The following is a 23,598-nucleotide window of genomic DNA, read 5'->3' as shown; positions in this document are numbered from 1 at the left end:
CCATGATATATATAATTGCATTCTGAGAACAGCGCTGAGCACTAACACTACAATACATTGTGTAACACCTCTGAATTGCAGCATGGCCAGATATCTGTCCAGTGATCTCTGAGATAGATAAATGTGAAACAAACTGCCTTTTTCCTTTGTACAATGGCATTTTACTTAACAGCACTATTAATTGAGAAAAGGTTAGTTTATGTCATAAGCAGTAACAGCTAACACTACGCCATGTTATAAGCTGTTCAAATACTCAAATAATTATTCAAATACATTCAATTGTGAAAATAGATGACATAACAGAAGCCTTGGATCAGGGTTGATGTCTTGATGCCCCACTCACATATGATTGATCCATTGCTCTGCAGTTGTTAATCAAGCAGGAAAGGGCCCATTGGTAACACCTTGACTTGAACCAGTGTTCCACAAATTCCCCATCATTGCCCTCTGTAATGGCTGGAATGGGGTATCTCCAGTCCTAGGGATATTCATTGCTGCTAGATTTCCGAAATGATGACCTGGCCATGGTCAATTGTGTACCCTCACCCAAATCCTTCCCCCATGCCTTACTATGTTTTTGATTACTTTCATACCTACCTTTGCAACCAATGTCATAGAAACGTTCATAGAAAATTGTAACATAACATTGGTTAAAGACATACTATGTAGGATTTCTTTAAGCCTTGCTGTGGTCCTGTGTTTACAATCAGCTCGCCAGGAAGCAAAAGCAATTCCAAGATTGACTCTGGTTTTTGAATGAGCCCTGTTGGCTTATCGTTTCGCTTTACAGTACTTGAGCTTCTTCATCGCCATTGCAGCAGCTAGTCACAAACATGATCCCACCCCAAAGAATCTGTAGCCACTCCCTCGCCTCCCCACACAGAAAACAGCTTCATGCACAGAAATGTCCCAAACCCATTTTAGAAGAAGAAATACAGGCAGAGGAGCACAGAGTTGGTTAATGCGCACAAAGCCACATACAACTTTTGCATCGTAGATCTGACTGAATGTAATATTTTCATGGTAAAAATACTGCAAAGGATGCCTTCAATGTGTTAAAATTTTGTTATTTGCAGAGTTTTTAGATTTTGTTTGAAAGATTTTTCTTTGTCAAAAATATTGAGCTTATGTAGAGAGTTTTGTTTCATTAAATAATGGTCCTTCCACTAGTTTATCTGCTGATAATTGCTACATGTGGTGCAACATATTCTATTTGACACCATTGAATGTGGGGAAAATAGTATACCTGTGTCTCTCACTTACACTGAATTTCACATTACCTTCTTGAAATGCAACTGGGAGCTAGACATGTTGCTTAAATCTACTCATTCCCATAAAAAGGGTTAGCTAAATAAACCAGGTTCTGTGGGTGAAAGATATTGGCATTGGGTAGCAGGATATTGACCACTAAAAGCAAGGAAACGCGAGATGTAGTGCCTGCTCCAAGCAACAAAGTACATTGAAGTGATAATCACACACTACTCCTTTTTTTAATTTAATTTTTTTTTTTTTACTGGGGCACAACCTTAGATATCCCTCTGTCATAGAAAGAAATTGCTTGGGGTCAGTGTGTTCAATTCACATTTCATCTTTCTGATAAAATGAAAAGGAAAAGTGGAAAAAAAGGTTCACTAGTGTGTAGTGAGACTCTCACAGACTGTCATATCTGACCTGCCAAGTGCTCTATGTTGTGCCTGAGCAATACATCTTCCAACGAGGGGCTTGGGGGCTAATTAAAGCAGTGATTCATTAACTTTCACCCAAACACTAATGACATAATTAGGAACCTCGTGTCAGACACAGCTCTTGAACTGGTGTCTTTATTTTTGAGGGGAACTAGAGAGAGTTTTTGCCGGTTTGCAATTTCAAGCAATGCCTCACACATAAAGGCATCCACATTACCTGTCACCACATCACCACAGCAACTGTCAAGTAGGCGATGTGACCATAATAATGACGAATATTATATTTGTTTTAAAGGAACTTAAAGGTTATATCAACTTTTACCACCATCTCCTTCAGAGCAGTTTAAGAAAACAGAAACTTGAGAACTTTGTAGTCAAATCCTCTGAGGACCTTGTTATCAGGAAAAATGTTGCTTGTTTTACTTTTGTCATTGTAGTCATTTCTGCAATATCAGGATGTCAGTAACAGCTACTGTATTTCATGGCTGTTCTTTGTGTTTATGGGCTCGCTGTTGTAAAGTTTCTAGTACAATAGCTGGTGTTGACAGATAGCCGTAAGTGCACTCTGTGTACTTATTACTATTGCAAATGATTCATTTGTCAGTACACTAGTATGCTTGATTTGGAAGTGAACCACTGACAAATCTGAAATGCTTTGGTGTTAGGAAGCACTAGATGTCCATGTAATGTCCTAAAAGGATGCAACATAAGCATGTATTTTGTCTGCACATTTCACCGGACTAGGATATGTAGTTTCTGCTCTTTTGGGAAAACCATGCATTGTGTACTGAAATCACTGTTTTAGAAAATATACAGAAGTCTAAATTTGATATGAAATCATTTTAAAATGTCCTGGATAAAGACAAATAAAGAATGCAATGTACCCATAATAGTATACATCACTGTCAAAATCAGTTAAGAATAGAGTTAAAATAAAAGTAAAGTGGCCTAGTTAACCTGTAATTTCATCAGTGAACAAATATTAGGTTTGTTTGTGAGCAGTTATTTAATAAATGTATCAGTTACAGTAATATGTTGAGAAATCTTTTAAAACACGTTTTTCTTGTCTGCATCAGGGTTAGAAACAAATGTATTCTACAAATAAACATAAATATTGTCGTTTAAGTATCAGTTTATCCTTAAATGCCTGATCTGCAAGCAATGATGTGTGACTAATCTTTGTGTTGATATTTTCCTGACATCCCATCAATAATAGGAGTAGCATGACACCTTCCTGATGCCACTGGCCATAATAAGCTTTGCTTTGAATATTTAATTGAAGTAATGTAAAGGATCTGTGATATGGGCTATTGCTGTTAGCTTGAGCTAGCTATGGATTTATGTACGATAATGCCTCACAGATTGGCTATATGGCTCAATAGACATAGAAAAAGTGAGAACTCAGTTGTTGTGGCTTTGATCTCCACTGAAGCAAATGTATTTTTTTAAAACGATTGATTAATGATCAAAAATGAATTAAAAAAGTATCTTGCTTCCTTCCCTCCGATGATGTGACAGGCCATCTGAACAAATGCCCTCCTATACTATGCAGAGGCTAAAAATATGAAATGACACATTGGTCATGAGGGTTGTTTGAATTAGTGCCAGCCACTAATCAAACTTGACTTAATGGAACAGCTGGAAACAAAGGCAAAGTGCTATCCACTTTGTAGAAAAGGAATGAGTCAACGGTTACCCTCTTCTTAAGGACAAAACATTTCACAATCACCGCATTTTGAACCCCCTGGATTGTTTGCTTCAACAAACATTATCCCAGAGGAACACATTCCACTATTTCTAAAACTTAACTGTAACACTTTTTAAAAGTTTCTGATAGAGAGGGAAAAAAGGTTGCTGCAGAGACTTATCTTTGCAATATTAGATGAAATATCATAGGGAGCAAATTCCAGAAGCACTGCAGCCCGCTGGGAAATGAAGTCGAGCCCTAGTTGCTGTTCAGCTTAGTTTGTGTCATGGTTGAATCATGTTTGAGACTGTTTGGAAAGGCAGCCTTTTTGCAGGCATTAAGGAGTATGTCAGTAAGTGCATATAGGCTATAGCTTACCCTCTCAGAGTTAACCTGCACAAATGCTTGAAACTCATTGCGCTACTTTTTTCTCGGTTGCTGTAAAGAGGTACTGTCATGCCCTCAAACCAAGCACAAACAAAGCAGCCAGCACCGCAGCGTGACTCAAGAGGCAGTGCATTCCTAAAACCAAAACCTGAAGAGAAAAGACAACAAAGCTGGACAAGTCTCATTCTGTGCGGAGTGTAGAAGCAGGATTTGAAACTCATTTGGGAGAGGCAGCAGTGACTGCAGCTTGTTTGCTAATTGGGGCGTGTAGGTGGAACGCGTGGATTGTGATGCAAATGTGTGCAGAAGGTGAAATCTTTGCAGCTGTGCAGGGCGGATTGTGGGGGGTGGACAAAGAAGAGCTCAGGTGAAGTGACTAACGTGCTTAACCAGAGGGAATCCGTAAGCAAGAGGTCTGATGGGACTGTTGAATTCTGGGGGAATTTATAGTCGGAGCTTGGCTCACACGCCACGTCCAGGAAAGTCTGCATACTGTGCACACGCTTTCCCTGTTGCTTTGATATGGGCCATTGACTCAAATCCAAAGTGGATACCCATGCTAAGTTACCCAATAAATATCATATAGTATCATAGTCAGAAGAAAAGGATTTTTATGTCATGTCAACTAAAAGGAGTGAAAAAACTTGTCTTTTGGAAATTTTTATCGGAAAGATATGCATTTTTAACATTATTGCTTTTTCAAGCACACTATCAAAGGGACTAGTATTGATGATTATCAGATCAGGCAGGTATCTGAATTTTTAGTCTTTTTTGAGGGAGTACTACTAGAAACAAACTGATTTTACAGAGTGAAATAAATGAGCTTTCAGACCATAACTTTAATCTTATAGTCTTAACATTTTCACATTACACAATTTAAAAAGGAAAAAAAACACACTTCTGCCACATATCTGAATCGTAGCTTATATTTGTAATATTAACGGCGTGAAAAGGTATATCACAAGTTAAAACTTTAGCTGGTGTTTTCATCATGCGGATGGAGTCTTTTGTCAATATAAAATCTGTTCTATCATACATTCCTGATGGAAAGTATGACCACTGTCCTCAGCTCAAGTGAAAAATGAATGCTGTTTTTTTAACAATAAATAAACATTAGGGGGCATACGCTGGCCGAATTTACACAACAATTAATTGTCAATTAAGATGTAGCATCCCCCAAATGCTTTGGTGAAAAGGGTCAGGTTGGGAACTGAGCCCCAATAGAGTTCAGATCCTAGCAATGCTCCATATTTCATATACATAACTGAACACCTCTGCTTTTCATGCAAAGGGCTGAAATTAGAGGGAAATACATTTCTGTTCAAAGAGTTTTGATATGCCATAACTTCTGTACAGTCAGCTTTAAAGGTTAAAAACATCACCAATTAGCACAAGAAATATCACACAGGAAAAAAAAAGAATTTTGAAAGGGAGATTTACTGCCTTTAGAATCGAAACACATGGTACTGTGTTATGACAATATACTGTCACTGCAGCCACACATGCTGTAGGATTTATTACTCATCTTGCTCTTTAGAAACAATCTGAACTTCATTCACTCTTTTGAATGTACTTGTTTGCATGTCTTGTGAACGCTATGGCGGTGGATATGACATTCTGACATTCTGTTGCTGTATGTGCCTCCGTCTCTGTCTCGGTGCCTGCTGTGCCCTGTCGTTTTCCTTCATCAGGCTGCCAGTTACTTCTCTGTGTCACCTACATTAAGAGAGATCGTAATAGAGGGAGGATCTTGTCGTCGCTTCTGACCTTGACTCCAGCTGGTGGCTGTGTCTAATTACTCTCACTCGCTCCTCCGTGATGTATTCATTTGCGAGTTGAGACGCGCTCCGGATTAGCGTAATGGAGCCAAGTACTGCTGGGCGGGGAGTGGAACTCATCAGAGGGATTTTATTGTGATCGCTCTCAGTGCTAATGGTCACATTCCTGACTCCCGTTGCCCATTTACCACGGTGGCTTGCTCCATCTAATATCTATACCTGCGCAGTGGACATTCTGCATCACCTTAGCTCCAATTTATTGATGTACTCTGAAGTAAAGGTGCGATATTAAAGTGTTCTAAAACGTATTTTATTGGACTCTCCATGTGCACGAGTGACATACAGTCTCCGTTGATGAAGAATGGTCAGTTATCGAGTTGCTAGACTTTCATGCTTTTTCCCGTGGTCTCCTTTCGGAATGCCCGATGTATTAGCAACCTCCGCTATCGATTCGGGAGAGAATGAATGTGCTCTTCTGTGAAGCACTTGATGTCAATCACCTCTTCTTATCACACCACAGTGCAAAAAGAGCAGCGGCTACTGGGCTAATCGAGTCTATTAAAACTTTGTGTGACCAAATGGGGAAAATAGACCGCACAGTTTAAAAAATGTCTGAGAATTACAATGATTGTAATCACCGTAGTCTTTGTTTGCTTTCTAGAGGCCATTTTGTCAGAGTTGTGGGTCAGCATTAATCCTGCAATGCATAATCTAATGTCAGATTTTTTATATTATGATATATAGGAGAGGGACAATGTCATTCGATATGGGTAACTTGTTCATTACTTGTTCAGCCCATGTTTCTCTCTCCCCTCTCAACACATTCCTTTAGCAACTGACAGACATGCTGATGTTCTCATTAAAAAACAAATAGATGGGGTGTCCTGGTTATCACCATTAATGGAAAATTTTAATGCCTTTCTGAAAGCGCTAGGACACAAACTAATAAGATGAGGAAGGCCCAACATGGCTACACAACACCACAGGATTACTGTTAGGGGTGGGACCTTTTACTTGAGTAAACGAGCACAGGCAGCATTTGCTTAAATGCTTGGAAAAAATGTAATTGGAAAATCTTACATTTTCTTTCTAATTAAAATTACAAGGTGCAACCAATGTGCAAACAACAAAGTCACATTTTGTGTATATAATGTCACATTGTGTTTGACCGTGTGTGTGTGTGTATGTGTGGCACATAGATTTTATGTTTATTTGGCCACTCATGTATGGTGTATTCACATTCCCCCCGACCCCATTTAAACTTAATAGTTTCTATGTTTTATGCCTCTCTGCCTTGTGGCAAAGGCATCCATGTGCTATGGGGTAAATTTCACATGTTGAACCCAGGTTCTTTAGTTGGCCGTTGGAAGCAGTAAAGATGCTGCTGATATCCCAGCCCAGCTAACCGGTTTTAATCTTTTTATTATTTTTTGGTGAGAAATGTTACACAAGCACTCGTAAACATTTCAACGTAATGTTAGTAGCCTCACTAAAATGCTGAACTGTCTTAAATATGTGTGTTCACATTGTATCAATAGTTCATTGAATTAACTAACATCCTAGCGGTAGCATTGGCACTAGCATGAATAACTAGAGCTATTTTATGTTAAAAGTTAAAAACTGCCATAGATTAAATAACATTAGTCTATGGCATTCAGTTGTAAGTAATGGTATGTAAGCAATGGCTGTTGAGGCATACAATTTGGAATTTACATTTTCTTGGCCTCACCAGATAAAAGTGGATGTCTATGTGTCACTATTGGTCTTACACCATAGTAGCAATAATCTTTGCCTGAAAGTTATGATTTCGATGCTGGGTGGCTTGACAATTATTATTTGCTTAGCTCTGCTTTGGACAATTTAAATTATTTTTATTAATAGTGGTTTTCTCAGACCATAGAAGATTGTCCTTGACATAGATAAACCCACTTTCGTTGTGGTTCATTGGTTGTCTGTTTGTTCCATTTTCGCCACCTACCTCCTTTTCTTTTGTTCCTGCTGCACTGAAGCTGGAAGTGTATAATTATTTGGCAAGGCCTCTCGTTCTCTCTGAACTTTCACTGACTTTTCACCACAGAAATGTTCACTGGGTGTCTGCCTGTTTAATTTAAAATAGCTGTTTGGCTTAATGCCTTTGTTTTAGTTAATCATAAGTAGTGAGCATATTTTCATCAGTGAGTGCATGATTTTAATTTCTGATTCTAAATGCAGGGTTGTCATGGTGATTCAGGTTCATACAAAAGTAGAGATTCTGATCCGTACCCAGATCACAGCGTTATTGGATTGTATGGGGTGCAGGCTGTGACACGGGGGCAATTATATCCCTCACCAGTTTTACCCGCCAGCCTTACCCGCCCAGTGTGTCTGTAGCATCGCAGCGCTATTCCTCACAGGTAGACAGGTAAGCACCTGACCTACGTGACAAGTGATGACAACATTTTCAGAACTGTTTTGCCTCAGTTTGTAACCCAGGGATGTCAGGGTGTGAAGGAATAGGCTGAGTCTGTGATAGATGATCGTGCTCCATGGTAGCTGGGGTAGAGGAGAGGCTCGCAATGGTGACACCTTCCCTCCTCTTCCCTTGTCTGGCTGTGGCTCTGATCTCGTGCTTTCATTCCTGCCTTTCATTCATTGCCTTAAGCTTGCCCCCCGCTAGTTTTAAAGAGAAGACCTTTTACATTTTTGTGTCATTTTATAGATGTTTCATTTCCTTTGCCCAATGACAGCTTTTGCATTCTGTGAGTATTTTAAAACAGCAGACAGTGCCGGTGGCATGTGTACTAATGTGCATTCTCCAGATGGATTATTACGATTACCAATGACAAATGTGTTTGTGTAAGAAGGGGGCTAAATGAAATATGGATATTAATGACCATTTTCCTCTGCTTCAGTGGGAACATTATAGCAGTGCCTTCTGGGGTGGCTGTACGCTCTCCCATCTCGAAATCAACAGTGTCCGTGGCTCAACCCCTGAATGCTGCAGATTCGCCTGAATGCTGTATCTGTGACCCACTGGCTAAACAGAGGGTACCTTGCTGCTCCTTCCTTGCAGATACTTTATTAAAAGGCATTTTCTATTTGCGATGATTTTGAATATACATACATTCTTCTCCATGAACTGAAATATGTTACATGAAATGCAGCTGTTATTAATATTCGAGTAGGAAACAAATAAATGCTTCAAATTACTAATGATGTGGCCAAGCCATTAAAATTCAACCACACCAAATGTTTTGGCAAGTTTCCACCTAATCTGCACAGAAAACTTTTAATTGTGATTATTTTCTTGCCAGTGACAATTAATCACCCGCATCTGATGATCAATTGCATGACACACATCACTGTGAAAATTCCACAGGGCTTTAGCTACTCATTACCATGTGATATATCACCGCAGTGTCCAAGGAAACATGCTTCCGATTCGTTTCAATGGAAATGAAGCATTTCCTAAACTGGCGAGGCTCCTCCGGCTCATAATTCCTGCCCATTTCTCCTCCAAGACAATTGCAATTTCAAAGATAGTGGGGGGAAAAAAAGCCACAGCAGAAGTGTAATCAGTTGAGCGTGCCATGGGGGGTGTCTTTATTCAAGCAATAGATTGGATTCTTAGCCTCCCCCTGTACTCTGCTCTTCAGGTTTTAACGCTGTGCTTCTGAACGGACAATGAGAGGGTCGATGATTCCGCTGAGCTCCGACCTCAGAGGCTGCCGCCGCCTTTGCTGAAAATGTAGTTTTTTTACCCCTCCAATTGACTGAGCGCTTTCATCTGGGAAATAGCTTCTAAATGGATTCTCGCACTCTTTCGATTAGGACAGTTACAGTCATCCGCGATCCCGGCCTGGCACACTGCGATACAGTAGAAATTATAGATCTAATTCCAATTATTACTCTACCTAGCAAGACGTTTTAATTTTCGTTTATTTTATTATTATTATTTTTTGCTCTGCAGCCTTCCCAGGGACATATGTCAAACTGCAGGTATTTATATGACAAACAAACCATTAATAGAACAGAAAATCATTTTTCAATTTAGGTTATTGTTTGTACACATTGTTAGGGTAAACACCCACGTCAGAGTCTGAAAGTATCTGGCCAACCCTAAGCCCTGACTAAGGAGTGCTTTACGAGGCTAGCAGTAACAAAATTATTTTGCTGTATGTCTTTGGCTGAAGATAGCACAAAATAATGTGTTTCACCTCCTCCGGAACATATGATTAGATAGACATTTGTCATTACTGTACCAAACAGAAAAAATTAAAAATGTATTTTTAACCCAACAGGAAATATGCATTACACCTTAGCCATTGTAGTCTTATTTTAGTTTTGTCCATTTTGAATGTGATATTTACTTTTTTAACACAGGCACAAGACACGCTGTTGGTCTCACACAGTGATGGGAAATGCATATATTGATATATGTCTTTTTAGATAGGTATGTACTTATTTATTTTTTTTGGGGGGAGGATCGGGTCGGGTATGACCCAAGTTTATTTGCCTGTAAGAGACAGCACAAGCTGGGTACTGTACAAACAGGTGAGTTTCAGAAAGAGCAATAGGCTTAAATCAGTTTTCTTTTTTGTCCATGCTATACTTGGTTGTAGAGGATAGTATAGTGGTCTGTCTCTGCTGGGACTGTCCCTGCATTGTTGAACTATCCGCTCTAAAGCTGAGCGTGAGCTTTTTGGGGAGAGTGTGACATTTCTTTGAAGCAACGGTCAGAATCCAAACGGCAGAAGACATGCAGTGTGCGCTCAAACCAGCCCACACGTCTGCCTCAGGCCAGCAGCTTATCATCAAATCGCACATGGCTGCATATGTGAATATATTCAGACACAGGGCGCCAGATGCATTTCAGAGCCATATGTCAGTTAACCAGATACACTAGTGGTGGGATTGTTTACTCAATTAAATGAGTAATTGATGGCAGTCATAAATGCTTAAAAAAATGTAAGAAGGCACAACCAGTATACAAAAAAAAAAGCTATTTCTAACAACATATTGTGTGTGTATGTGTGGTTTTTATGTACCATATTTACCTACTCACATTGCGATACATTCACATTTACTCCCCCCCCCCCCACACACCCCCATTTAAACTTAATAGATTCCATTTATTACAGTATGCCTCTCTGCTTTGCAATGAAGGCATCCATATGCCATGGTGTAGCAGTAAGTAATGGAAGCAGTAAAGAAGTCCCAGCCCATCTCACCAGTTTGAATATTTGTATTATTTTCATGTGAGGAATGTTAAATTAGAACTCATAAACATTTCAATGTTATGTTAATAACCTAGCTGTTGTCATATTTTATCAATAGTTTGTTTTTACCTAGCAACCTAACAGTTGCGTTAGTTATTAGCATGCTCACTACCTACTGACTCCTGGTACCGTTCTATGCTTTTGTTTCATGGTATGTAATATGTGTATTTGGAGTCAAAAGTAACATTTACTTCCATGATGCTTTGGCATATGTACATATTAGGGAAGGGTTACCGGTAATGGATGAAGCGATTACTTGTCAACTATGTGTTACTCCATCTTTTTTTCTCATAAAAGCTATGCATGCACAAATATGTGTTGGAACTCAAGTTAATTAATTTAACAGACGTAAAAAATAAACACATTAAAATAGAGGATTTTTCTAGCAAAATAAAGCAGAAATACACTTTGAAATGCATGTTTTGACTACAATTATGCTTTTTGTTGGTAAGCCTGTGTATAAGCGGGATAATGTCTGAGTGACTGGGCATTACACGGTTTATATGCCCTGTGTCAGGCAAGCCAACAGATATTTAGCAACATCAGGGCAGTGAAAAGAGATTGGTCAGCTCAGTATCAATCAGACCGCAGCAGGAAACAGCTGCTTGGTCAGGAGCAAACAAAGCTGCAGACTGCTGGAGCTTGATGAGCCAGCTTGTCCAGTGTCTATGATGTCAAAAAGTGGAATGCATAGGTCCTGTTGTATGCCCAGTGAAATAGACTAATTTCTTCCAGTTCGTCAAATAACCCTGTACCATTTTGTCTCAGGTTCCACATAGACTGATGGGGAGCAAAATGATGAACATATGCCCTGAATGCATGGTCCAACTTACTCTTTTCTGTGTGTTTCATACAGAAAATTCATCCAAGTAGTATGCATAGTTGTTTGAGTTTGAGAGGTCACTGCAGCTTACGCTATTAGCATATTCTCACTTAATTTTTTTACACTGGTAAATCATTAGCAGCAGCACATATGCACTAAATTTCAAAGTGCTTAGACCTCAATAAGTCAGTCTAATGAATGCTGAAATTTGATTGGCTGACGGAGCCCTTGCTGTTTTATCTGTCAATTCATCCATGTCACATGTGTCTGGAGTGTTTACCCAGAAAGACCGTACAACATCTGGTTCGGGAGTTATGGGAAATCATTTGTTCTAATGTGCTTTTAGCTGACCCACTTAGGTGCATGAGGACATATTCTACCAATATTACATAATTATGTCAAGTTTCAAGCTGAACACAGAAAGTTTGTATTATTTAACATCAGTGACACAGCCTGCTTAGCCAAAACACGTCAGCAGTTTTATCCATGTTCTAGCCATTTTATAGTAAATCCATGCGCTTAATTATGGGTATGTTTAGCTCAGTAGTCGTAAACAAAGAGTATTTAGTCTTTAGGGAACAATGTGCAGGAGTGAAACCCAATAAACTAACAGAGCTTGTTACAGCATAAACTGCAGAAACATAATAGTGCTTAGAGGATTGTGAAATCACATGGACTGACAACAGCATTTTTTCATGTGTTTCAGCCCACTCTATACATTCAGATTGAGTCTGACAACACATTGTAGAAAAAAAACTATTTTATTCCGGAAACAACTATGTAGTTACAGACATTTGGAGCCATTCATAAATTTTATCGTCTGCAGACAGAGAAATCTACATTACAAACTACTCATAATTTAGTTTTTTCCATGACAGTGTTCACAATTAAAATAGTATGTAAATTAATTAGCCAATAAAAAGCTTACCATCAGGCAGGAGCAAGTTGTAAATGCAGATTTTTACATGATATACAGTATAACATTTCTTTTGACTTTGAAAATGACCTTCATGTTTAACAGCAGAGTTCTTATGGGTCTGCATACAGTATGCACCACCAGACCTGGGTATTATCCCACCCTGCTGCAAAATTGACATTTATATTTGTTTCGGCCTACACAAATGGGTCAAGGCAAATTATCTTCCCCAGAATACAGTAACATGAAGCTGGAAGGAGCAAATTAAATATTTAAAGGTTTGTATTTACACATGAATATGTAACAATGTAACTCTACACAGTGCATTTGTGGTCTCTGGCTTCCTGACCATGGGACTGACCCTCTACTGAGTAACATTCATCATTAACTTTTCTGGTCAACGGAGGCATAATGACATGCCTGTCCCCTTCCTCTTGTGATCCTGCAAGACTTTCTGCTTGATCAATTAGGCATAGGCTTGGGGCAAGGAACACCCCCTTTTAGGATGAATGGGGAGCCTGATTTAATAGGCTTAAACAATAAAGCAGTAATCAATGGTCTATCTATCCATGATTTATTGACTGCTCCAATACAACAAGCCAATCCAATGTTTGTGTGCCTAAAATAATCCACCAACCACATTACAGGGATCACACGTCGTGTCAGTGACTTTGTGAGCTTAAAAACTCAAAACATAACAACTTTGGTCTGAGGGCTCTTAATTGTTAATTGACACACTTTGCTGCATGCCCCAACAAGCATTTCATATGATCATTGATATAAAGCTGGCCTGCTAATGTCCACAACATAAACCAAACTGGTTTATGTCCCATCGACAGCTGTTTTGAGGAACAGGTATTTACAGACTTTTCCTCCAATAACTCCCTTGCAGCCAGACATAAGTGGAAGATTTGGGCACATCCCAAGTCATCCTGACTGGAACTTGTTGTTTCCCAAGAGTCCATGCACCTGCAGCGGCCTTGAACCAGCTGACAAGCTGACACATCACCTAACAAAATTAAGGACTGGCCTCCCCTTTTATTGCCATTAAGTATTGAAACAAATTTTGTTTAACACCTACATCAAAGCATAGGATAGCGTGAACTTGTAATACCTGATTAAATCATTTTACTGCTGTTTGTTTTGAATGTGTGTGTTGGACAGGAATTCACTGACGTTGTTGTTTTACATTGTTAAAACTTCATTTTATTTGACTGATTAAATCAACTAATGACATAATATCGAGTAGCGTGTCACTAACCCATACCACAAATTAGCCTTCAGTAAATGTTAACCTCTATATTTTGCAGTTGTAGAATTATAACTTCCTGTGATTAAGAATTGTATATTATTACTCATTTTATGCAAATTGTTGTTTTCAGTTAGCCTATTCACACTATTATGACGTCTTATGTGGTTCTTTGGTGTGATTTGGAAAGTTCCGCCTCCTGCTTCTATACATCCAGCCTTTCTTTTCTTTCTGTCGGCAGACAGGCCCTTCTCCTTCTTCATAGCCCGACTGACACGTCCCAGCCAATCAGAATTGAGTATTCAGCCAAGCCGTTGTATATTTGTTTTGTTTTTTATTAGTTGAGAATAAAATTATTTGTATCGCATCTGGCACTGTGACTGTTTGTGTTTATTGATAGGTTATGGAGGACGGAGTGTAGCACAGTGGGTAAGGAACTGGGCTTGTAACCAAAAGGTCGCAGGTTCGATTCCCGGGTAAGGACGCTGCCGTTGTACCCTTGAGCAAGGTACTTAACCTGCATTGCTTCAGTATATATCCAGCTGTATAAATGGATACAATGTAAAAATGCTATGTAAAAAGTTGTGTAAGTCGCTCTGGATAAGAGCGTCTGCTAAATGCCTGTAATGTAATGTAATGTTATTAATAGGCTAAGCATTACAACTTTATTATGAAGGAAAAACTTTATGTGCTTCATGTGTAATCTTGTGCTTTGTTAGGTGCTCATGCATTTTCTATACAACCAGTGGTGCCGCTCGGCCAAGATGCATCCTAAATTTCCTCATGCACGCAATTGATTTGGAATCGAGCGCATTATGTGATCATTCGATCTGTGAAATAATTGAAAATCACCATTCCTTGTAATTTTGTTTGTATAGAGGAATGAGTCTTCATATTCTGTATTTGTTTCAACCTGAAACATTTAAAGCTCGCTAACTGGTGACAGATTGAGTCTTTTCACTCAAACTCACTTCAATTAAAACAGAGAAATTATGTTTAATCAAGTAGGCCTATGATCTCCAAAAAAAACCGATAAAGATAAAACATGCAATCAACAACGGTTTTGCAATTTTCTTGGCCTAAAATAGTATACTGATCTTGCATTTCACCAGATAAATTGTTCTTCACTGCCTTCAATGTTCTTCAAGGTCTGCTGTTGTAAAATGTGCTTTAGGCACAAAAGAAATAAAATTATATAAATACTCAAGTAAACGCTAGAACAAATCAGCTTGTCATCATTTACAAAAACAATTTCAAATGTCCCACCCCTAAAATGCACATATTTCCAATAATTTCAAACAAGAAAATATTTGTAGCCACAGGCAGAATATTTAATATGATGTTGCATTATCTCACATGTAATATATTTTATTCTGAACGTTATGTCTTTTATGGCTGATTTGCACAAAAAAAGCATGCAGTCATGGAGTGGGTAGAGGGGATTCTGAAATACAAATGGAAGAATTGCGGTTAAGTCCAGTGAAGTGCAGAGCTCCCAACCAACTGTTGGCCTCTGTAAACTGACCTCCAGCCGGCCGTTCGGTATTGATTTCTCAGAAGAAATCAAGTCTGACAATATAATAAGCCTCTTCTGAAAATGTACTTGAATTTGGAAAGAACTGCTAAATTAAGAAGCAGCCCTGGAAAACCAGGCATATCCACAACAGACCTGCGGAATTAGTTTTACAGGCAATTTCCAGAACAGGTGAATTCTGGTACTTAACTCCATCACACCAAGCAGTCTCTATCATTTTTGTGACAGTAATAAGCAATAGGCACCATGTACTTAAAATGTCTTAAGTGCTGTGCTGTGCTAATTTTTAAAGAATGAAAAGATATTTTTCAAAATAACATCCCAGTGTCTATTCATTTTAAAAGTATAGAATGTCCTGTCCCAGACAGTAATTGCATTAAAAGCAAGGCTAATAGAAATACATTTGGATAGAAATAGCATTGCATTGCATTGCATTACAGGCATTTAGCAGATGCTCTTATCCAGAGTGACTTCTACACAACAGTCTACACAGCATTTACATTGCATCCATTTATACAGCTGGATATTTACTGAAGCAGGTACCTTGCTCAAGGGTACAATGGCAGTGTCCTGCCTGAAAATGGAACTTATGACCTTCAGGTTACCCATTATATTTCATTGCCACCCGGAGGACCAAATAAGGACCAAAAAGATCCATGCACTGTCAAGAGCTGAGTGTTTCACAAATATAGATAGAGGAAGGCTAACAAAATTACTACAAAACTCCATTGCCGCCATATTTTTGATGCACACCCCATACCAAGAGAAGATAACTTTTGCTTTATATCAGAGAGCAGCTAATGCATGTTCACATTTCTTTTCATTCCATTGATTAAAAATTAAAGGGGCTTAGGAGACCATCACGGTGTCAATTTTGTCTTTTGTTGAGTTTCATTTTTGTCTTCTCTTTGGGATGTTAATATATGTCACTCTGAATTACTTTATTTTTATTGGATGAACACGGTTCAATGAATTAATCTTTAATGCTTACAAAAGTGTGCACCTCTGTCTAGCATTACTGTGAAAACTGTGCAGTATGTCATCCCCAGGTTTAAAAATGTATTCGAAAGAACTGCAGGAGAAATCTTTGCTTCTGCAGTCATGTCAGCTGCGTGTGATGTGATTTGTGTCGTACAGTGAAAAATGTATTAATACAAAACACAGTTCTGCTTAGTCAGATGAAGGCACGGCATCTGAATATGAATATCTCTCTGAGCAGGAATATGACTGTAGGCGGCATGTTGTATGTAGGCACTGGGTTGTCTGTGCTAGTTTACACCTCTGCAAGCACTTTTGAGTTTTCAATTTCAGGATTGAAGTGATATGTCTTTTTCATGAGTGGAGCATCTTGAAGAATAGTATAAGCCTTGTTATCCCCTTCCTTATAGCAGAGTGCAATTTCATAAAAGGTTCAGGACATGGCTTAAGATTGAGGACTTTTTTCCCTTACCACTCTGAATATTATATTGTTTTCTCATGGTCCTCGGTCTCTCCTGCCACCCCCCCCCCCCCTTTCTTCCTCTCTCTCTCTTTCTCTCCATGGCTGGCTCCCAGCTGCAGTGTCCAAATAATTTATGTGGTGAAAACTGACTGGAAATTAAAATGCTAAGAGCAGAGTCGCAGAGCTACAAGAAAGTGCAAAAGAGGGGGGTGTCAAAGAAGAAACTCACTAGGCTGCATGCTGTGTCTCTCTCAATCACTGTTTTCCTCCTCCCCCCCCCCCCCCCCCCCCCCCCCCCCCCTTTTCCCTCCCTGAAATACTTTGTCGCTCTACCACGATAGGAGTGCAACAATGCGTTGAGTGGTAGCAGCTGAATTGGTGGAGCAAGGTTTTTTTGGAAGCCAAGCAGTCTGGCATTTGCTCAGAGCTAGAGAGCGGTGAGCGGATGGCGAGAGGGTCACGGACAGATAGCCAACGGGGCATTTGAAGCGGTGGTTGTCGACTCGGAGATAAGAGTGGACGGGCGGGGGAAGTGTTTGAGATCCAGGAGTCGAGCTGTTTAACAATTTTTTTGTTGTGAAATATAGTCCTGAAGCAACAGAGCAAAGGTGAGATGGAGACTGGATTCGAGCTCTGACAGAAAGATTGAAAAAGGTCAAAATAAACGAGAAAAGAACTGGGCGACAAAAAAAATCCACAGCAGAGCCTGAGTGGCGGTATCGCGGTCGGGTGCAGGGCGTCCACAGGGAGCATCACACGCTCACCCTGGCGGGTGGACGGATTCGGAGAAGAAACCCGGGTATTCCTCCCTGGGGTTAGCAGCAACAGTGACAGAGGGGAAAGGGGGGGGGGGGGGGGGTGGAGCTGACTGGCTGCTGCTGAAGAGAAATCGTTCCTGTGAAGAACTGGCAATTAAAGAAAAGGGACGAGGGGAGAAGGAGACGAAAGAAGAAAAAAAAAGTAAGATACGCAGATGCTCTGGCAAGCGTCGGCATGGAAACAACTCAAGCCTCTTCCCCTCCTGGTGTCGGGGGCTGAGTGAGACCGGGCTCTGCGGAGACCTGCCTCGCCAGAGGCACCGGTGGAGCAGAGCGGAGCAGTCGCCGCCGCCTCCTCGCAACTCTTTCTCCTCTTTCGCCAACGTGAAAAATCCAGCTACAAGTACCTCCTGTTTCTCTTTTTTCGCCCGTCCTCTGTCCACCCCCTAAATCTGTCTGTGTGGCTCTCTTTCTGCACTCATCACTCTTTCGCTCTCCCGCTCTCTCCTCCCCTCTCTCCTCCCCCTTCTCTCTCACGCTCTCTTGCTCCCTGTCTCTCTCGATCTCGCTCTCTCGCTCTCTCTCTCTCTCGCGCTCTCGTTCTCTCTCGTGCTGTCACACTGCCCCCGCTTTATGCTGGAGTCAGCTGGGCAGCTTAGCAGCAGCCCGGGCAGCGCGTCCTCTGCGCGTATCTGCGCAAGTGTGAGTGCAAAGCTGGCTTTCTCGCTGAGTTGAATGAGAAGAGTACTATCGGGGCAGGGTGACCGTTTGGACTAAGGAGCCGTGGGGGAGGGAGAGCTCAGAGAAAAGGTAAAGGTCCCCTTTATAATTCTACTGAGTGACTGACTTGCTTCTCGAGGCTCGCGAGTGGGTGGTCCTGTGGCCAGCTGCTGAGAAGAGGGCGCGAGTGCACTTCTCCATCAAGGGTGGATCAAGCACTGGAGATTCATGTGGGCCCCAGACCTTCAGGCCAGACTGGGGAATGATCCTGTTTCTACTGCACTAGGAGCGCTGCGGACAGCCATGGCATCGGAGGGGGGCTGTCCCGAGCGGGAACCGGCCAGCGCCGCGCCAGCCCGGAGGCGCAGGCGCCCGGAGCGGGGGGCGGGTCGGGTCACCGCGGCCTTCCTGGCCAGGACGCGCCTGCACGGGCTGAAGTACGTGTGCGCGCAGAGCGCCTCCCTCAGGCACCGCGCCTTCTGGCTGCTGGCGCTCTGCACCTCCCTCGGCCTCCTCCTGGCCTGGTCCTCCAACCGCTTCCTCTACTGGCTGTCCTTCCCCACCTACACCAAGGTGCACATGGAGTGGGCCAAGGAGCTGAACTTCCCCATCGTCACCATCTGCAACAACAACCCCATCCGCTTCTACAAGCTCACCAAGAGCGACCTGTACTTTGCCGGACACTGGCTGGGCCTCCTCCTGGCCAACCGGACCGCTCGGCCCATCATCCTTGACCTGCTGCAGAACGAGCGGCAGGCCTGGTTCAGCAAGCTGTCCGACTTCCGCCTCTTCCTCCCTCCGCGCAACTTTGAAGGCACCAACATGGAGTTCATGGACCGCCTGGGCCACCAGCTTGAGGACATGCTGCTCTCCTGCAAGTACCGAGGAGAACCATGTGGACCGCAGAACTTCTCCTCTGTGAGTCTCTGCCGTCACTCTCTTCTCTTTTTTGACATTTCTTCCCCATGGTGCATTGTGTGCGGTTTGTGCTGCTTGCAAGTCTCCTCACTGTTTTCATGCATTTATACTAGTAGCTGTGCTTGTCCAGAGAAACAGATGATTTAAGTCTTAGCAAATACAGGGAAATGCTAATGGAGACAGATATGAAGGTTGTTTCTTGGTCTTTCATTTAGGCACCATTTATTTTCTCAGTACTAAAGCAAGCTAGTTTTTCCAGATATTGGTTATGCTTATAGTGCATTATTTTTGTATTTTGTTATTTTGACCTCTTAAGGCAGCAAAGGTATGTTTTTTCTGTAAACAAAACTATGGTAATATCAGCACTGTGATACTATGACATTAGTATATTCTATTGTCTTCACAGGCAATTTGTCTAGCACCATGTAACATTCCACGTTTATAGAACGACATTTACAAAGTAACGTTCGTAATTTGCATTTAAAAAAAGATGTGTGGAACATTACTGGCACTATACAATATGAGCACAGGAGTCTCACATCGGTTCTAAAAGCAGCAAAGCCTGTCTGACTTGTGCCAGACAATAAAACCAACGGTTTTCCCTTTGATTTTTTTTCTTGCATTGGAGCAGCTTGGAAACTGCGGTTGTTGATGTTGACAAGAAGGAATCTCTACCTGTGTGGAGATTTATCTTGTATTTTAGCATTTTAATGTGTATGAAAAAAAACAATCTAATTCTTATTAACTCACATTGGCAGCTAGATTTTATCTCAAGGCAACAGTAAATCAGCCAGATTCTCTCATCTTTAGCATTTTGAATCTGTGAATCCCCTTGTAGCCTTCAACATTCAGAACTTACTGCTATAGTTACGCACAAAACTATAATAAACTCTGGATAATGCAGAGAAACTTATTTTTGTGTTGGCTTTGTTAAAGATGTATGGATAACCTGTCACCCTTGTCATATTTTCTGTTTTAATATCCATACTGTTCTTTCTGTGTGCCATAGTCACTAGTTAGTACATGCTGAACAGTACTGGTGTTTTCCATACCTGAACTCAATTTAGTGCATTTTGTATAGTTTACTGAATATGCTTGAGTTGAAAGGGTTATTTTGAAGTATTCTCTGTAAGCATGATATTTACTATTGCAATTTCACACAGTTGCAGTGCACTTGTCCTTCCGTTAAAATACAGCTGAACTATTTTAGCCTGAAACCTATAGCCCACATTCACAAACATCACTATATGAGATTGCCAGGGATAGGCTGTGGACAAAATTGCTTTTTTTCAGCGGATTTGCCTTTGGACAACAACCATGAGTAGAGCTATTATGAGAGGTTGTTTATTCAATTTTCAGTGTGTGCTGTAGAAAAGCCAGTGCATTGCTTGTGTTTCCGAACAGCTTCAGGCAGTATCTTTCCGCGACTGAGCAAAACGCCTTGCTGGCCACAAGGCACAGACTTGAGGGGGAGCCAACAGTCACATTTAAGCTTGAGTCAAGTTCACAGCCATTTTGCCCTGTTTTATTTCAGATAGGAAACTCCAGCACATAAGTTTATAACTTCATATATTTCACTCAATGTAAACGAGAACCATAAACATTCATCTGACTATTTAAAGATGTCGTCCAAAGCAGCTGGAGAGAGTAATGAATACATTTCCATTCTTGAGCTCCCTGTCAGCCCATCTGTGTCGATCGCTGGATCAAAATGGATGAGTTTCATAAGTTTTACATGACATTCAATTAAGAGACAAGAACGCAACTAATGAATGGAGCAATCATTCTCTGAGGCTGCTGGGCCTTACATTCGCAATGGGACCAAAAGACAGTGCTCCAGGGGTCCACTTAATTACTTAATAAAGCTTGGTTATAATTTTGACTCTATTTAGGTCTGAGTTGTCCATCTTACTGCCAGAAATTTAGAAAGGAAATCTCCAGAGGATATTTGAAATATGTAATGTAAAGTAATTCTCCCTGTCCCAATGCTTTCGCATAATGCCATCTGCAACTGAAGTCTTATTCTTTGATGTTGTGGTTTACATTTCACTGTTGACTGAGCAGGGCTGGTCATCTGTTTTCTGGGAATATTTTTTCACGTATTTCTTGTGAGTGGGTTATTTTACAGGAATGGTTCACAGTTAGCCTTCAGAACTGACCTGAGATGAAATTCATCTTTATGTTGAAGACACAAAGGTGCCAGAGGCTGACAAATGTTTTGATGAGCTATTCATTCCCATTAGACAGAGATGGGAGGGCAAGGACATGCTTTAAACCGAGTTCTCAATCCTATCCAGTTTATATCATAATTAGATTATGGTCCTGTATAACAGTTCTGGCCTCAGGGTACAGCTCTTCGTATTTAAATAGTAGTAATGAAACACTTTGTATGTGGAAACATGTATGTGAGCACACACATTTGCATCTATGTGTACAGGACTGATGATGATGATGATGTGCAGATATACGTGCAAGTCTGATTATGAAGCTGCACATGTATTTGTGTGAGCCCATCTCAGTTCAGGAAATGTTTTCAGGGCTAATACTCTGCTGGGACCTCTGGGAAAGCAAGGAGGGGGGAGAATGGGGAAGGAGGAGAGAGAGGTGTGTGTTGAGGGACAGAATCCTAATGAGAAAAATAATTTTTTCAGATCCCCAGTGGCTGGCCCCATTGCGGAAACTCCATCATCTGGCAATAAGTGCTGCCGGCTAAATGTCTCTCCAATCAATAAATCTATCACTTGTTTGCTGTAGTTTGCGGTGGTCACTTTCACTGTGAGCTCAACCTCTACTAAATATGGATTGATGGCTTCCAACTAAATCGAAATCATGCCCCAACACCCCTTCCTCCAGACGTTTTACCTAGAACTCAGGTCACATTCCAATAAGTAGGTGAACTGTTCTATTATCGAAAGAGGAGTAATTATTTGAAATGACCATAATTTTTGAAAGTGAGAGACAGTTTTTGTTGTGAACTCATCTCTTCGTGCAGATAGCTGCATATCAATTTCTCATGGTAATCACGTTCTCTGCATTGTTAGTATTTATAGTTAAAGAGAGGGTAATTCAAGCAAGGAAAATCCATGGTCTTCAATGATATAAACAGACTGTTATCACAAACTTTCAGAACATTTTAGATCCATTCGATAGTGCCCTTCTGTTGGTCTGTGGTGAGATTACAGCTCAGCACTGTCCATACTGTCCCACTTGTTCAGTGATCATGAGTCTACCTTTTATATAATCAAATTATACGATCTTATAATCATACCATCTTATAAAAAATATAAAACATGTCAAGTCATGCCTTCAGAATCCCCAAATTATTTTTTGTATAATGAATTCAATTCATCTTGATGATTAATTGATGTACACACGATCCATCACTCTGCTTTCTGGCCTGGAAAACATCAAACATCTAATTATATTTTGAGGAGTTTAAGCAAATGTGGACAGAAATTGTTTTGCATAGAATTAAGTGGCTGAAGGACATCGGTCAGTTCTTGTCCATTAGACACAATGAATTAGCTCCACGAGAAGAGCATGTGGGATGCATGTGAACACCCTTTATCCTCGCCTTCCTGTCTGCAGGCTTGGTTTCCAGTGGGGCCAAAGCATGCTGGGATGAATAAAGTTCACACGAAAGTGGCTTCCTTCATACGGCTCCTTGGGTAGTTTGTCATGCATCACGCATACAGAGTAGCATCCCATTCCCTGGGGGCCCAGCATTGGGCCCACAAGAGTGTGAATGCTGGGATCAGTTGGTGGGGTAGGAAGAAATCTGTTTCCTGAGTGAGATGGGTGGGTGGCGCTGTGCATTGGGTGTCAGGGTGAATTTTCTGAACGTTGAACACTTGGTTGATATTCGTGGCCACTGCACGCCACTGAATGGGCAATATGCATGTGGTTAGCTCCGCTTGGGAAGAAAGAAACAAAGAGAAGAAAAAAAAAACGAAAGCTCAACATTTTGTCCTTAAACCTTTGAGCATTTCCCAAACACTGGTCGAACTCAACACAGTCGGGTGTCAACTTAAAATAGATCCCATTCTGAACTTTATTTAACAAGCCCTCAGCAAAATTCAATAAAGACGTTGAGCTGGAAGAGGATTGATATTGGTGGAGATACAACTCTGGGTAATTGCAGAGGTATCGGATCAAACTCTGGCTGTCGTTTCCCTCATTGATCAGTGACTCCTGACCAATGGTTAGGCAGAGTGCTTTGGTTGACTCAGCAGAGAGGTAATAAGACCGTGTCTGCTCTTCAGTTCAGACAGTTAAGCCCCCACCATCTTGAATACCCTGTTCTTGAGGTTTCCCCTGTTTGTCTGCAGCCTCTGCCACGTTGTCCTTTTTAGGTGCCAAAGACAAGACATTTTTGTTCCTGCTGTCTTTATCACCTGTGTCTCCATATGTCTGTTTCCTCAGAACGTATGCATCAAGCATGACG

At 41.0% G+C, this 23,598-nt stretch overlaps 1 protein-coding gene across 3 annotated transcripts in view; it reads left to right on the top strand.

Moving 5' to 3' along the window:
- Window positions 1-23,598, top strand: part of LOC118221040 (acid-sensing ion channel 2-like) — a 363,912-nt gene that overhangs the window by 248,691 nt on the left and 91,623 nt on the right. The window contains exon 1 of one of the 3 annotated variants that reach the window (XM_035405637.1): window positions 17,615-19,154. The exons of the other annotated variants lie outside the window; for them this stretch is intronic. Within the exon in view, the coding sequence (XP_035261528.1) occupies window positions 18,465-19,154 (690 nt within the window). The 5' untranslated portion in view covers window positions 17,615-18,464. Of the gene's footprint in view, window positions 1-17,614; window positions 19,155-23,598 lie in introns of those variants that run through there. 3 annotated transcript variants of the gene reach the window in all.

Source organism: Anguilla anguilla, chromosome 2 (assembly GCF_013347855.1).
Source record: "Anguilla anguilla isolate fAngAng1 chromosome 2, fAngAng1.pri, whole genome shotgun sequence".
In the NCBI taxonomy this organism is placed as follows: Eukaryota; Metazoa; Chordata; class Actinopteri; order Anguilliformes; family Anguillidae; genus Anguilla; species Anguilla anguilla.
This window is presented reverse-complemented; position numbering and strand designations above follow the sequence as displayed.